Source organism: Chiloscyllium plagiosum, unplaced genomic scaffold (assembly GCF_037043375.1).
Source record: "Chiloscyllium plagiosum isolate Xiang-an unplaced genomic scaffold, Cpla_swu_hap1 HiC_scaffold_16, whole genome shotgun sequence".
NCBI classification, from domain to species: Eukaryota; Metazoa; Chordata; class Chondrichthyes; order Orectolobiformes; family Hemiscylliidae; genus Chiloscyllium; species Chiloscyllium plagiosum.
This window is the reverse complement of record NW_028270154.1, coordinates 42,876,745-42,893,124: the sequence shown is the minus strand read 5'-3', so window position 1 is coordinate 42,893,124 and position 16,380 is coordinate 42,876,745. Positions and strand designations below refer to the sequence as shown.

The window sequence follows — 16,380 nt, the reverse complement described above, 5'->3', positions numbered from 1 at the left end:
ATTTTAATTCTTTATGTGTCATTCTGTTCAATTGACAGAATATAATATTACATGAAACTATAAGAAAATGTTACTTTTTGATCATTGATTAAATCTAGCGTTTTTTTTTGTTGTGAAAATTTGAGCCCATAATTAACTTTGAATACATGGTAAATGGCTACTTTTGGAGTTATTGAGATATCTGCATGTAACATTTCGAGAAAGGCCACAAAAAGTGCTTTTGTATTTCTGTAAAATGAGAGCTGGGTTAAGTATTAAGAGAATGCCATATGTGATTTGTTCCATCATGCACCTAAGTTAGGTGTGGCAACAAGAGAAATTAGTGTATTATGCCTTATAGTAAATAGTGTTTTTCAAAATATTTTGATGAAGGTGACCTTTCACGAAACTATTAACTCAAAAACAGCAATTAGATTTTGGATGCTATAGATTCTGCCTGTGCATTAAAATTTTCCACAACTAAGAAATGAAAATGAATTGTACTGCTCAAAACTGCTGCCTGAAACAAAAGTACAAGAAAATTTTTTGTTGGAAAGTGGAGGAATGAACAGAGAAATGCATTGTTAATGCACATGTTCAGGAGTTTTTTTATAAATTTAAAAGATTCTTTTTCCAAATCATCACTGCCTTGGACCTTCATCCACGATATTTAATTTGTAATTTCACCTGTGTCACAAACTAATTTGTTTAATTATTCTAATTTCTTTTTCAGGGTCGCCCAATAATACTCTGTGCAAAGAATGATGAGGAAATGAGGAAATTTGCATACCAAACAATAGAAATCCCACAATCAGTTGACTGTTTGCAGGGTATCTTGAATGTCATTCCTCTTCAACTCCTTTCTTTCCATTTGGCTGTTCTTCGAGGATATGATGTAAGTTGTATATCTTAAGATATGCTGACTATATAACACAACTGCTAATCAGTGAAGTCAAATATCCATAAATTCTTAATGTAAAAACATGTTCTGATACAAACTTGCAACTTAAATAACCTGAAGTAATAATAAGTCTGTGGATTGTTGTTTAAAATTTGACAAAGGTGTGTTTGCAACTCTACATGGTTACTGGAACAGAAGAGCATTAGTTATGAATTTGGCTGAATTCTTCAACCTTACTCAAATAAAGGATAAAGATAGCCTTGTAGCCATTGTACATTTGTTTAGGGATAATGTAAAGTGTGTGTATATCATGCTACATCTTGAATTAACCTATTGAGCAGCTGTCTCAGACACTGAGACACTAAAGGTTCATGTGAAATGCTGTGAGATCATAGCAAAAGCAAATTCTCTTTATACATTGAGTGTGATCAAATATAATACAAGAAGCAGCATCTTCTCAGCAATAACCTGTTCCTGATCTCATGATGAAATTGGTTCAAGTCTGGACAAAAGAGCTGGATTCCACAGGTAAGGTGAGATTCTTGACATCACAGCCACATTTGACTGGTGTGGTATCAAGGAGCCTTTGCAAAACTGGAGTCAATGGGGATCAGGGGTAAAAAAAAAATCACTTGTTAGATTCATACCTGGTTCAAAGGAAGATGGTTGTGGTTGTTGGAGTCAGTTGACTCAGCTCCAGAATATTTCTACAGGAGCTCGTCAGAGTAGTGTCCTAGGCTTCATCTTCATTAATAGCCTTCTTTCCGTCCTATGATCAGAAGTGGGCATGTTTACTGATGACTGCACAGTGTTGGGCACCATTTGCAACTCCTCAGATACTGAAGCAGACCATGTCAAAATGCAGCAAGACCTGAGCAGTATCCAGGCTTGAACTGTTAAGTGGCAAGTAATATTTGTGCCACCCAATTGCCAGGCAATGCCCACCTCCAGTTAGAGAGAATCGAACCACTACCCCTTCACCTTCAATGACATCACCATCACTCAATTCCCCCAATATCAAATCCTGGAGCTAGCATTGACTAGATGACTAGACTAATTGAACTAGCTACGTGAATACAGTGCTTCCAAGAGCAGGTCAGAGGCTATGAATCCTTCAAGTGAGTAACTCACCTCCTCATACCCCAAAGCCTAACCACCATTTACAAGGCACAAGTCAGAAGTGTGATGGACTACTGCCTGCTTGCTAGGATGAATGCTCCACCAACAATCAAGAAGCTTAACACTATCCAGGACAATGCAGCCTGCTTGAGTAACACCACATCCACAAACATCCACTCTCTTCATCACTCATGCTCAGTAGCAGCATGTGTACCATATATAAGATGCACTACAGAAATTCATCAAAGCTCCTTAGACAGTACCTTTCAAACCCACAGCCACTTCCCTATTAAAGGACAAGGGCAGCAGATACATGGGAATACCACTAACTTGCAAAATTCACTCCAAGCCACCCACCATCCGGATTTGGGCTGTTTCTTCATGTTACTGGGTCAAAATCCTGGAACTCCCTCCCTAATGGCATTGTCAGTCTAAGTACAGCTACTGGAATGTAATGGTTCAGAAGGCAACTCACCAACACTTTCTTGAGGGAAATGGGCAGCGATACCTACGTCGCATTAGTGAATTTTTTTTTAAAATTAGAAAATAAAAAACATGATGTCCTTATTAAATCTGTTATTTTCTCTCTCTCTTTCTATCTGTCTTTTCCTCTTAATTTTGTAATTTTACCACAATCCATTCAGATCATCTATCATATGTTTACAGTAATATTGCTGAAATTTTGTTAGCTGAAGCCCTGTCAGTTATCCTAGATTGGTATTATGTGCACAAATGAGCAGAAACTTATTTGTTTAAACTACCTGTAATCTTCTGCTGTTTCTCTAATAGTAGCCACCTTAGGTCTTAGTTCAATGGCTTAGAGAAGCTGAATGGTCTAGATCAGAAAGATTCCTGGCTTTAAGCATCAATCTGATTGCTATCAGTCATTCTGTTCATGCAGAAAGTTATGTTTTTACTGTAAGTGCCTATTAATAAAATTGAATTTTGTACTTTAGGTTGACTGTCCTCGAAACCTGGCCAAATCTGTCACCGTAGAATGAAGACCAAATTATTGCAAGCATTTGAAAATTGATGTTCTGTCCAAACTTTTGTGTTCCCCTCTAGTTTTTGTTTTCTTCTGATGAAATGTGAAAGCTATATATAACTAAATGAAGTTATCTAGCTAAGACATGTGTAGTGATGCAGATTGTGTACAGATGGCAGACTTGAGTTCAAATCAATATAATGTTCTATGTAGAATTAGTACATTTTTATGTACCTTATCCTTAATATTCTGTCAGTGGAGAAACTAAATATTTTTGTAGCTGGTTTGAGTTAAAACTTGGAAAAGGACTGATGTTTACATGAGCTGCATAGAATGAATCCATACAACAATGCAATATTCATAACTACAGGAAAAGCTGTAGAAGTTCTTATGGTCGTTTTTATGTATTTTTCTGGATTTTAGATTATCTATAAGTTAAATAATAACTTTAATCTTCTTGTTTGTTAAGGGTATCTACGGTGATCTTGCTGACTTTAATTGTAATATATTTCCATATATTTTGTGTTGAGATTTATTCCAAGTTTGTAAATGAAATTAAGTGACAAGAATAAAATTGCTTTATAGCTCATTTTGCAATTGTGTTTACTGAGATCATACATTACTAATTAAGTATGCAAAACAAATCAGTTATTAATATAAACCTAGTATTAATAAAAAGCTATGTACCGCATACATGAATTATTGGTGTTGTGTTTGGTAATGAGATCTCTTCGTGTCAGAGTAAATAATTACTGGTTGTGTCATTTTACCATTAAAATGTATACTTCTTGCACCTAACAATAAGTAAATTAACTATTGCTTAAGAAAATTACATAAGAATTAATACATATCTCAGGCCATTTGGCTCATCCAGTCTATTTTATATTCTCCATAGGAACAGCAGTGCTAATCCTGTATGTTTGCACTGTTCCCTTTCATCATTCTTCACACAAATCTATTCTTAAAAGTTGATTGATATAGTTTGTGTGAGAATGTATTGCTTAACCTCAACACTGTAAGAAAGTTCATCTTGCTCACTGTCCTAAGTCTCTTGTGTTTCATCTCATATCTACGTCACCTTGTTCCATATTTGAGGATCACCTGCTTCCATCTGCTCTGTCCTACCTCTTAATAATTTAAATATTTATATCAAATCATTCCATAATCTCCCCTTTTAGTGGAAATTATCTCAGTGTTTCCATGCTCTGCTTCATAAGTCCATTTCCTCATATCTCCAGAAACCTAAACAAAACTGAGTTGTTCCTTCTCTATTTCCTTAATGTTATTCCATAGCTTGGAATCTAAAAACATGCAGAGTACTCTGACTCTCATCCTAAACGATGTTTTAAATAGAGTTACTATCACATCTTGACGTCTTTATTTGTTCTAGCTCTTGTGTAAAAAAACAGCTTTCCATTAGTTTTTTTACTTTATTTCCCTGAAGTACTGCTTTTAACCTTTTACCACTCTGAAATTCCAAATCTTGGATAGAATTTATTTGCTAATCTGCATGGGAAAATGCAAGTGACCTCACAATACTGTTTATTTTGAATGTTTGCAAGGTTTTACCATATGACTATCTTACCTGATTTAGCACCATTTATGCATTTTTATCAGCTGCAGTCTCATTTAAGAACTTCATTCCAATTTATTACTGAATCAAAAGGAAGCTATCTTGCTTGTCAGACTTCTGTTGTCTTTAAAGGAAAACATTTCCTTGCTCTCAGTGCCCACAACTTTTTCTAAGATTTCTTTAAACAACTAATGTTATTAATAGACTGTAACAAGCATATTGGAACATTGAAAAGGCTATGGATTCACTAGAAACAAACCATATCTTAGCAGCTGAGTAATGCTAATCGGTTAGGAAAACTACAAGAGGTTACAGGAGAGAAATTATCTTGCAACATTCAATTCGCAGATGTTGCACTGCTCTCTGTATTTGTTCTGTCAGTTGCAGAGTTCACATGCTGCTTCCCTATCATGCAAAAGACTGTGGATGGACAGTATCCAGATGTCACACAGCTGGAATTGGCTAATGTGATAAGAAAATCTTGTGTTCGTACAGTGCTCTGCCCCATCACCAGATGGTTTACAGCATATGAAAGTACTTTTTGTAGTTAAGTCTTATTCATTAGAAGAAGTACAATGACTAGTTTGCACACAGCAATCTCCTACAAACAGTGATTTGACAATGACCTGATATTTTCATATTTGTGATATTAATTCAGAGATAAATATTAACCAGGGAATAACTCCACTGCTCTTTTTGAAAAAGTACATTGCGATCTTTACAACTACCTAGCAGGAAAATTAGCTTAACAGCTCATCTACAAGTGCTCTGCAGTGCTCCTTCAGTCTTCTGGCATGTCAGCTTTGGTTTGTGTTCTCGACTTCTTGCATGTATCTTAAATAAATCAGAAAAGGAGCTAACAATTATTAGCTGATGCTCATGAAGTCAGAATTCCTAACTTGAGGAACAAATATGCAGGCAACCCATCTCCATATCATGATCTAAACAAGATGCATGAAGGTGCAAGATTGTGTTTGCGTTAATGATATTTTAGATTCAGCTTCTAAATTGGGCTAAGGTGATTTTATTTTTTGAATTTTTCAATTGCGAAATGTATGGAAATACTCTGGGTTGTTATTGGACAAGTTGCAGTGAGTTCTTCTATTTTCTAGGATCTTTTGCCTCCTCCTTGGGGGGAGAACAGAGGAGATGGTGACCTGTGCACACAAAGGCTGCAGCGTGCATGGAGGCCACAATGGCACTGACTCTGGGTCTGCAGGATGACAAGGAGGGAAGAAGAAACTGCACAGAATTAAATTTCTGAATCCAAAAGTATGGGTGCTAGAAAAGCACAGCGCCATTTGACTCTGCTCCCCAGCATCTGCAGTCCTCACTTTTTCCTAGAATGAAATTTCTGCCCAGGGTTCTCTGATACGGTGATATTCTATAAGTTCCTTGGGAATTATAAGAGGTTGGCTTTTGGCAGACAAAACTTTCATCTTACAGCATTCCTTTTGGTGCTTACCTGAGTGCCATGCTATCAAGGCTCTCACTTGAGCGCTCCGCATCCTAGTCTAATCTTGCCCTGAAGCCTCACCATGTGTTGATCACACATCTGTACCAAACTCTGATGTATGTGCATTGGCAGTATCTGAACTAGTGGCTTTGAGTACACACTCAAGTCATGGGGTATCTTCAGCAACGCCGTGTTGTTGCTGGGCCTGCTGTGGCTGGGCAATTGGCAATTTTGGGTATCTGAAAGTAGAAACTCAGGAATGGTTACTATGATGGAAAGGGATGGGGTGGGAAGCAAGATGTCCGTGGCCATATCATCTGCAGTTTGCTTATCATGCCAAACAGCATGAGGAGAGTAACATCTAAGAGTTTAGACAGGGAAAAGGGCAGGAACATCCATCATTTTCAAAAGTTCTAGGTGATGCTGGATGCCACAGTTCTGATGCAGTTGGGTCCACAATGACAGACGTCTCCTCCAGAGCTCAGAAGATGATGCAGCTGTGCTTGCCTCCTGTCAGTTCAGCTCTGCTTCTTTTGTGTGCAACCTTACCCTGCAGTAGAGAGAAAAATTTCTGTAAGTTGTGTTATACTGTTTTTGGGTGACATACTTACCATCATTGAATAGTTGAAATTATATGGCAATGGTAAGATTTAGCTGGCAGCATTGGTAAGTGGATGAGGGTGAGTTGGTGATCTGGACATTTGGCATCAGTCCTGAGTGCCAGAGAATACTACTGGATGTTGATGGGAGTGTGGTGCATTGAGCAGCATGAGAAGCTGGTGTACTGGTGGATTGGAGAAATAAAGTGAACGTGCTTTCACTAATGTGGGCCAGTTGTGTGTGAGATCATTTGACTTCTTGTGCCCTTGCTGCCAAGCTCTTATGTCCAGGCTCTGGAAGATGATCTCCCTGCCACCAGCTCCCATTCCAACTCCTGAAGATTATCTTTTGAGAGTTTCATGCCACAAAGACTCCTTCCTTCTCCTGAACTTGACTTGGCCACCTGCATCACTTAAGCCTCCACTGACACATCTGCCCGCTGGGAATTTCTGTCTGGCCTGATATACAATGTGCAATATTTTTGTGCAAACTCCTGTATAACCTAGCCTTAGAAAGAGCAGGCTAGCTGTCTCCCATAATTAGCAAATTGTTTTACCAGCACACCCCACACCCATTAGACCATAAACAGAATAGAAGCAGGCCATTCTGCCCATTAAGTCTACTTCAACATTCAGTGACATCATGCCTGATCTGATGATCCTCAACTTCACTTTCTATCTTTTTCCTGACAAATGTGTTAGAATTTTTTGAGGAGGTCAAAAGCAAATTAGACATAGGAGAGCCAGTGGACGTAATCTATTTGGATTTCCAAAGGCCTTTGACAAGGTACCGCACAAGAGGCAACTAAATAAGAGCCCATGGTATTAGGGGTAAAATACTGGCCTGCATGGAGGATTGGGTGACTGGCAGAAGGCAGAGAGTAGGGTTAAAGGGGTCTTTTCAAGATGGCAGCTGGTGGCTAGTGGAGTTCCACAGGGGTCAGTATTGGGACCCCAGCTATTCACATTATACATTAATAATCTTGATGAAAGAACTGAGGACATCATTGCTAAGTTTGCAGGTGACACAAAGACAGGTGGAGATAAGGGTAGTGGCGAGGAAGCAGGGATGCTGCAGAAGGATTTAGACAGACTAGGAGAGTGGGCAACAAAGGGACAGATGAAATACAATATCAGAAAGTGTGAGGTTATGCACTTTGGCACAACGAATAGAGCCATCTACTATTTTCTAAAGGGGAAAGGCTTTTTGGAAATCAAAAACACAAAGGGACTTAGGAGTGCTAGTACATGCAGGTTCAGTTGGAAATTTGGAAGGTAAATGCAATGTGAGCATGCATTTCAAGAGGGCTAGAATACAATATTATACAGGCATTTACTGCTGAGGCTGCATAAAGCTCTGGTCAGATCAAATTTGGAATATTGTGAGCAGTTCTGGGCCCCTATCTAACGAAGGACATGTTGACCTTGGAGGGGATCCAGAGGAGATTTACAAGAATGGTCCTGGTGATGAAGGGCTTGTCATATGAGCAGCGGTTGAGGACACTGGGTCTGTAGTCAATGAAGTTTAGAAAGATGACCAAAGGGTCTGTTTCCATGCTGACATCTCTGTGACTATATGAGGGAGGATCTCACTGAAACTTAAGTAGAGTAGATGTGGAGAGGATGTTTCATTAGTTGGAGAGACTAGGACCCAAGGACGACAGCCTCAGAGTGACAGCACAACCCTTTAGAAGTGAGATAGAATCATAGAAATGTAGAGCATGGAAATGGACCCTTTGGTTCAACTCATTCTTGTCAACCAGATATCTGAAATTAATCTAGTCCATTTTCCAACATTCAGCCCATACCCCTCTAAACCTTTACTATTTATGAACCCATCCAGATGCCTTTTAAATGTTGTAATTGTTCCAGCCTCCACCATGCCCTCTGGCAGCTCATTCCATATATGTACCACCCTTTAGTGAAAAAGTTGCCTTTAGGCCCATTTTAAATCTTGCCCCTATCACCTTAAACCTATGCCCTGTAGTTCTGGACTCCCCTATCCTGGGTAAAAGATCTTGGAGATTCACCCTGTCCATGCCCCTCATTTCATGGAAGCAGAAAACCAGCAGTAAATTTAACATTTTTATTTCAACTCCTGACTAATAAGTTCACACCAGGCATCAGAAATAAGATTCTGCTGAATTTTTTTATATATAGTTTTCCTCTTCATTGATTTTGGGAAAGAAGAAGTGGCCCTTCATTGGTTATAAATACAAATGTGCAACAAAGTCTATTTAGCAAAATTTTCTGAATTCTTGACGTCTTTCCTTTTTAAGCAAAGGTTTTTTTTCTAATGTCAGAGTTTGATTAGTGTTAGTTGAAAATGAGCACTGTACATATCAAGAATTGTGAAGAATACTGAGTTAAAAATCACACAACACCAGGTTATTGTCCAACAGGTTTATTTGGAAGCACTAGCTTTCGGAGTGCTGCTCCTTCATCAGATGGAAGGAGCAGCATTCCGAAAGCTAGTGCTTCCAAATAAACCTGTTGGGCTATAACCTGATGTTGTGTGATTTTTAACTTTGTATATCCCAGTCCAACACCAGCACTTCAAATGAAGAATACTGAGGCAGCTATTCAGAATTAGGTCAGCTAGAAAGCTGAAGGTCAACATAATTGGACCCTAATTCCCAATTAGTCTCAGCTTGATTTAGTGAGTTACATTTTAATCTCTTATGTAAAAAGGTTGTGTTGTGTGATAAGTTCCACTACAAATTGGGATAATTATCTAGTCAGACAATTCAATGTATTGAAGAAATTATGTCTTTGGAATTGGATATTAAATTGAGGCCCTGTCTGTCAGTTCAAGCAGACATAAGAGATCTCATGAAAGGCTGTTGTGGCACAGTGGTGGTATCCCTACCTCTGAGCCAAGAGGCTGAGGTTCAAGTCAATCTTGCTCCCATGGGTGTAAAATAACATCTTTGGTTGGTTACCTGTTCAGATCTCCTAACATTATTCAGAGACGCCTGTTATTATGAAGGTATCCTGGTATTTTTGTCATTGTTCAGTTGTCACTGTCACAGAATCATAGGGCAAAATTCTATCATTCTCTCCAGGTGGAACTGCGTGGGAGTCCCATAAGATTCCCCCGGTAGCAATCCAGATCACCCCAGACCTGTTTTACACTTTTCCAGGGCGGAAAAGTTCTACAGAAGTTTTCAAGCACACCTGAAAATTAAGTGGAAAATTATTAACTAGTTAACAGGTGCTTCCCACTTGGCCTGAACCAGGAGAGGTTGAAGGATGGCCTAGCAGATTATCGTGTGTCAGTCTCAGGTAAGAAATGGTGGAAGACACTTCCATCACTGGGCCCTTTTGAGATTGGACCTCCAGTCCCCCACCCCATCAAATGTCTGTCCGCAGTAGTCCCTCCTTTCTATCTGGCCTTACCATCTTGAATCTCCCCAACCACCCTCCCCACCCTTTTCCCACATTCCAGTACTCCCCCCTTGATAGGTCAAAATACTTTTGTAATTATTTCCATCTCAGGTTCCAGAATTTAGAATTTTGGAGCTGCTTGTACACTCAATGTGATCATCATTCCAGTGCCACTGCTGGGATCACAGAGCTGCTTTACCATTGTGGTGGTATATTGTCATGAGTTGGTAGGGGATTTTGATCTTCAAGTAAACACAAGAAACAATTCCAACCATTGTATCTGTGCTGTCTTTTTGGAAAAAAAGTTACCTAGTCATTTCCACTACTCTGCTGTTTCCCAGCAGATCTGCAGTTGCAATTCAAATGCATTTCACGAAATTTCTGTTGAAAGATACAATTAAAGCAGCTTTATGACAACAGCATGCCGCACTAAAACAAACTTGCCATCTGTGTTATTTTAGCCAATTATCTTAACTCTATGTACTCTGGTTACTAATGGTCCTGTCAACTAATTTCCATTATTCACTTTATTAAAATTCTTCATAATTTTTCAGACCTCTCTTTAATCTCCCCCTTTAATCTTCTCGATTCCAGAATAATCCCAATTTCTCTCTTGACATATCGAAAATCTCTAATCTCTGGTGTCATTGTAGAAACTTTCCTCTGCACTCTGTTTATGCTTTGAGAAGTTTTCCAGAAACGCAACAGTAACTGAGAGTTAGCTAGTGATTGATGAAGTTTTAATATAAACTTCTGTATTTTTACTCCCTGATTCTGTTATAAAGCCAAGAAGCCAGTTTGCTTTTTTAATATCCTTATCAACCTGATTTGTCTATGTATCTCTCAGTACGTTTTTAACAAATGTACTCTTGCTTCTCCTCATTACTCTTTCTGAAATCCATTATTGCAAGCTTTCATCTGTCATGTGTCTTCCAATTTCATCAGTCTGTCTGTCTTCCTCAAACAGCACGAAAAGCAGTCTTTGCATGTATTTAAGGCAGAAGTAGATAGATGTTTGATTACCAATGGAATGAAAGGTCATGGGGTCAGGCAGGGATGTGAAGTAATCAGTACAACAAAGCACAGAGTGGCCAACTCCTGCTCTTAACTTGTATGTTCTACTGAATCTCCTGTGACTCGTTCCTGTTTACTTTAGATCCAGGTTTTATTTAATCTGCAAACTTTGAAATTATGCTCATGAATAATTTTTATCAAAAATATCCACAATCCTAAACAGTTGCTTTGTAATATCACTATGTACTTCTTTGCAAACTGAAAAGTAACATTTAACACTATTTTCTACTTGCTGCCTTTTAAGCCTCTATTCTATCCGCATTGTCACCATTCCTTTAATTCAATGTACTTCAGTTCTTTTTTAAATGGGTAAAATATGTGGGGTTTTTTTATTATTACCATGTATCCAGAGGGAATAATTTGAGTGCACTACAGCATTGAGACTTACTGAAACACAGAATGGAAAATCATAAGAGCAGTTTACCAGTCCTAATTTTCCAGCCATGCATTTTAATGGTAGAGTTTGTATGGAGCATAGATTATTGTCTACATGAAGTTTTCATGTCCATGTGTAGTGTTGCAGCATTTTAGTTGTATTATATATATTGTTCACTTGTAGCTGCCATGCAAAACAACACAAGAAGAGGGAGTTATAAGAAGAAGCAGAAAGCATGAAGTAACTATTTAATAAAGCACCCATGTCTACTAATGTACTTTATACTCTGATCTCTCTCTAGCTATTCTCAAATCCCAAGAGCCCTACACCAGTCAAGCACCTTACATTGTCAATATGATGGTGCAAGATAAGAAGGCATGAACTTTTTTTTGGTGGATTTGCCCATTCTATGCAGTGAACACAGTATTTGAAGATAAAGATAGGATTTCCAAACTGCAGCTAGACACAGTCTAGTTGTGTTCAAAGGTACATAAGCTACTCAGATTTAACAAGTAGGAATGATTTATGGAGAAGTCTCATCACTATTGCTCATGAAAGTACTAAGGTCAATGTGTAATTTACCCCCTTTTGAATTATACCTGAAACCTTCATCTTTAGTCCAATGTTGGCAAACATGATTTGGAGATGCCAGTGTTGGACTGGGGTGTACAAAGTTTGTGTGATTTTTAACTTAACTTTGGCAAAGACAGCTAAGGATTATTGAAGGAGACATTAGAGAACAAGGAGTAAAAGGCATTACTTTTCCATTATGGTAGTGAAAGTTTAGAAGATATAGTCAAAATGCTTACATCCGAACTAAATGCTAACACAACTACAAGTGCTTTGCCATGAAAAAGGGCATCAAAGAAAAATGCTATATAAAAGGACCATCTTCAGAGCACAAGACATTGAGACAATTGACCATATTACAGATGCTTGAGATGGCTCGAAACCAAATGTGACTTTGGTGAAATTGAACAGGTAGAAAGGGAAATAAAAACACCAATCATTGAAGAGTGCTTCTCCAACCAATTACATCAAAAAGTATTGGGGAAAAGACTGCTGCTGGGAGCTATCAAGGATATCATCATTCTCTGAGTTTGGAGCCATTAAAATTGAAGCTATTGAAAACTAGGCTCCTGTGAACAGTGCTCACACCTCCTGTCTCAATAAACCAAAGCAAAAATAGTTGCTTCACAACAGATGTATCCAAGCAATACTTTCACTGCATTAGTACTTATACATGACCGACTCCCACTCTCAATGTCTCCCTTTACCTGAGGCGTTCTGACCCTCAGGTTAAAACACCACCATTCATCTCTCTCTTAAAGAGCAGCCCTTTTGGACTGTGGCAACTTTACCTTTATTTACTTACCTACACTGGACAGACTGTCCTGCAAATAGTAAACAGTGCAAAGACTGTGGAAAACCCAACCACCTTGCTCATGTTTATTGCTCTTCAACACAATCAGTTACCAAGAGCAATACTAAGACAGGAGTGTGATATGCATATCACAGCAAAAGGGCAAGAGAACACAGCAAAAGTAGAGGCTGATGACCCTAGATATATTTGAGTGCTATCTTTCAGTTGCAGCGAATAGCCATTTGTGCTTGTGACCATTTGCTGCTCAAGTGTTCTCACAGACATTGGAGCATCTGTCAATGTCATGAGAGTCAAAACATACAACAAACCTCAGGGCTGGACCATGCTCTGCATATTAGAGAATGAGAAAAGTTTTGCCTTACAACAGTGGCAAACCTTTTAAAAATTCTTGGTGCTTTGAAATGGACACTAGCTCAAATGGTGGTATTTATTGTTTTACCTGAGAAATCTGTCACGCTGTTCAGTTTTTCATACAACACTAGATTTGCACATGATTTTCATCACTTGCACAATTCCTGTTCATACCAACAGCATTCTGAATTGTATGTGGACTAGTTCACTGATAATAAAAAATTGAAAGAGATGACATGTAAGTTGCAAGTAGATCCCGCTGTGTCTCGAGTAGCGCATGAACATGGTGAATACCAATATTGTATCAGCCAATGGACTGAGAAGGAATTTCTGTGCTAACTTGTCCTTGATATTCAAAACGTTGGCAATGAGCCTGCTACTTTGATCTTACTCATGCAAGTAATTAGGAAAGCGGAAAGCAAGAACCAGATTAGAATCAAAACAGTTAAATAACTTGTTCAACAATCCACATGCCAAACTACCTATTGAAATAAGTATGTTGGATACAAAAATCACCAGAATACTAACTTTGGATTGAGTATCAGCCAGGCAAGCTCAATAACATGGACTACCTTTTGCAATATCCATTGCCGACATCAGTCCTACTAGTGTGAGGGAAATGTTGCTGAACAATTTCATTGAATAACTTTAAATGTGAAGCCAAAGTCACTGAAATTAGTTGACATCAAAGTTCCAGCAAAACAAGATGAGACATTACAACAATATATAAGTTATGGAATCACGAAACTGGAAAGGCATGATTGGAAGAGTTTCTTCAAACAATTACTCACCTCTATAAAGTCTTCACAATCTCGAAATTAGCTAACTGTTACAATCACCTCTGATCTTGTCATACACAACTACTTTGTTATGCCACAATCAAGGGAATGAGTTATTGATATATCACATAAGGGCCACCAGGGAATTGCCAAAACCAAACAGCACCTTAGAGAAAAGTTTGATTTTCAGGAATTCACCATATGGGGTTGAACATAAGATCAGTGTTTGCCATCACAAGCATTCACAATGTCAAACTTCTGTGATCATCTTGAGATGACTGAGCTGCCTCCAGGACCATGGATTGATGTTAGTGATGATTTCCTCAATCTCCATGGGGTGAGCACCTATTTTGTTGTTACTGATGATTGCAGTGGATTCCCAGTGGTGGAAATTGTTTACGTCAGCCTCAACAAAAATAACCACCCCAAAGTTTAACCTGAATTTCACCTTGTTTGAATTTCCTCAAATGGTAAGATATACTTAATGGTAAGATCCTAGGGAGTGTTGCTGAACAAAGAGACCTTGGAGTGCAGGTTCATAGCTCCTTGAAAGTAGAGTCACAGGTAGATAGGATAGTGAAGAAGGTGTTTGTTATGTTTTCCTTTCTTGGTCAGAGTATTGAGTACAGGAGTTAGGAAGTCATGTTGCAGCTGTACAGGACATTGGTTAGGCCACTTTTGGAATATTGTATGCAATTCTGGTCTCCTTCCTATAAGAAAGATATTGTGAAACTTGAAAGGGTTCAGAAAAAAATTACAAGGATGTTGCCAGAGTTGGAGGATTTGAGCTATTGAGGGAGGTTGAATAGGCTGGGACTGTTTTTTCCTAGAGCATCGGAGGCTGAGGGGGTGACCCTATAGAGGTTTATAAAATCATGAAGGGCATGAATAGGGTAAATAGACAAGGTCTTTTCCCTGGGGTGGGGGAGTCCAGAGGGCATAGGTTTAGGATGAGAGGGGAAAAATATTAAAGAGACCTAAGAGGCAACATTTTCATGCAGAGTGTGGTGTGCGTGTGGAATGGGCTGCCAGAGGAAATGGTAGAGGCTAGTACAATTACAACATTTAAAAGGCATCTGGATGGGTGTATGAACAAGAAGGGTTTGGAGGGATATGGGCCAAGTGCTGGAAAGTGGGACTAGATTGGGGTGAGATATCTGGTCAGCATGGATGAGTTGGATCGAAGGGTCTGTTCCATATTGTACATCTCTATGACTCTAAGTGACAAAGGATTTCCATTCACAAGAAGGCGCAGTATATTTGTGAACTGTCTATATTTCATTCATTGAAATATCACAACTTGTTGCCTGTGTGCCAATGGAGAAGCTGTGAAATCTCTGTATACCTTGAGAAAAGTGATTCTTATGGTTACAGTTGAGAGCAAGTCATGGAAACATGAGGTGTATCCATTCTCTACACTTAAACTACTGGAAAGCTAACTGCTACAACTGTTTTTGCACAACTACTCACACAACTACTGGAAAGCTAACTGCTACAACTGTTTTTGCACATTCCATGCACACACATCTTCCTGAGTTACTCTGCAGAGCTAATGCTCAACCTTTGCATAAACATACTAAGAATGAGAGTAAATGCAGAGCAAAACATGAAATTTAGGACTGCACCACCAAAACCAGATGAAATGTTTGTGTATTGTGCTGGTCATGTTGGAAAACAACAATCCTTTATGACATCTGTACAAAAGGATAAATGATTGCTGTTAAGCATAGTTCATTAGAACATCACACAAAATGTGTCATTCTTCAAAACTGAAACCACCAGTTGTAAGAACTGAATATGATTGCAACATCCACACCTCAGATGAAGAACATAGCTCAAATGTGAGCACACCCAATGTGAGATGATATAGAATCATAGAGATGTACAGCATGGAAACAGACCCTTCAGCCCAACTCATCCATGCCAACCAGATATCCTAAATTAATCTAGTCCCATTTGCCAGCAAGAGGTTTGAAATGCATGGGTATGATTGAAAATGCACTCTTAACTGTTGTAATATTTTAAAAAATCAATTATAGGCTAAGGCCTTTAAAACTTTAATGAAGATTTAAGTCAAAGGGAGAAAAGTAATTTTGTATACACTTATGACTTATTTACAAAATATGCAATTTTCTTATTTATTTCACAAATTAAAAGTTACATTTACTGAGAAATGTTGCTTGAGGCAAATAGCTATATCTGTACAACAATGCCTCTGAGTGGCCAACGCATAGAACTACAGTTTCACAGAACTGGGTTCCGAAAGGCAATCAACCTGCTCTTGTTTTATTTTATTTTATTCATCCTCAATTGCCCAGAGCGCAGTTGATAGTCAACCACAGTACTGTGGGTCGGGAATCACATGTAGGCCAGACCAGGTGAGGATGGTAGTTTCCTTCATTAGAGGACAATGGTGA

The 16,380-nt window shown here is 38.6% G+C and overlaps 1 protein-coding gene across 1 annotated transcript in view; it reads left to right on the top strand.

Moving 5' to 3' along the window:
- LOC122556643 (glutamine--fructose-6-phosphate aminotransferase [isomerizing] 2-like) overlaps positions 1-3,573 on the top strand; it is a 76,020-nt gene extending 72,447 nt beyond the window's left edge. The window contains exons 18-19 of the mRNA XM_043703609.2: positions 713-874; positions 2,956-3,573. Of these exons, the coding sequence (XP_043559544.2) occupies positions 713-874; positions 2,956-3,000 (207 nt within the window). The 3' untranslated portion in view covers positions 3,001-3,573. The remainder of the gene's footprint in view (positions 1-712; positions 875-2,955) is intronic.
- The last annotated feature ends 12,807 nt before the right edge of the window (positions 3,574-16,380 follow it).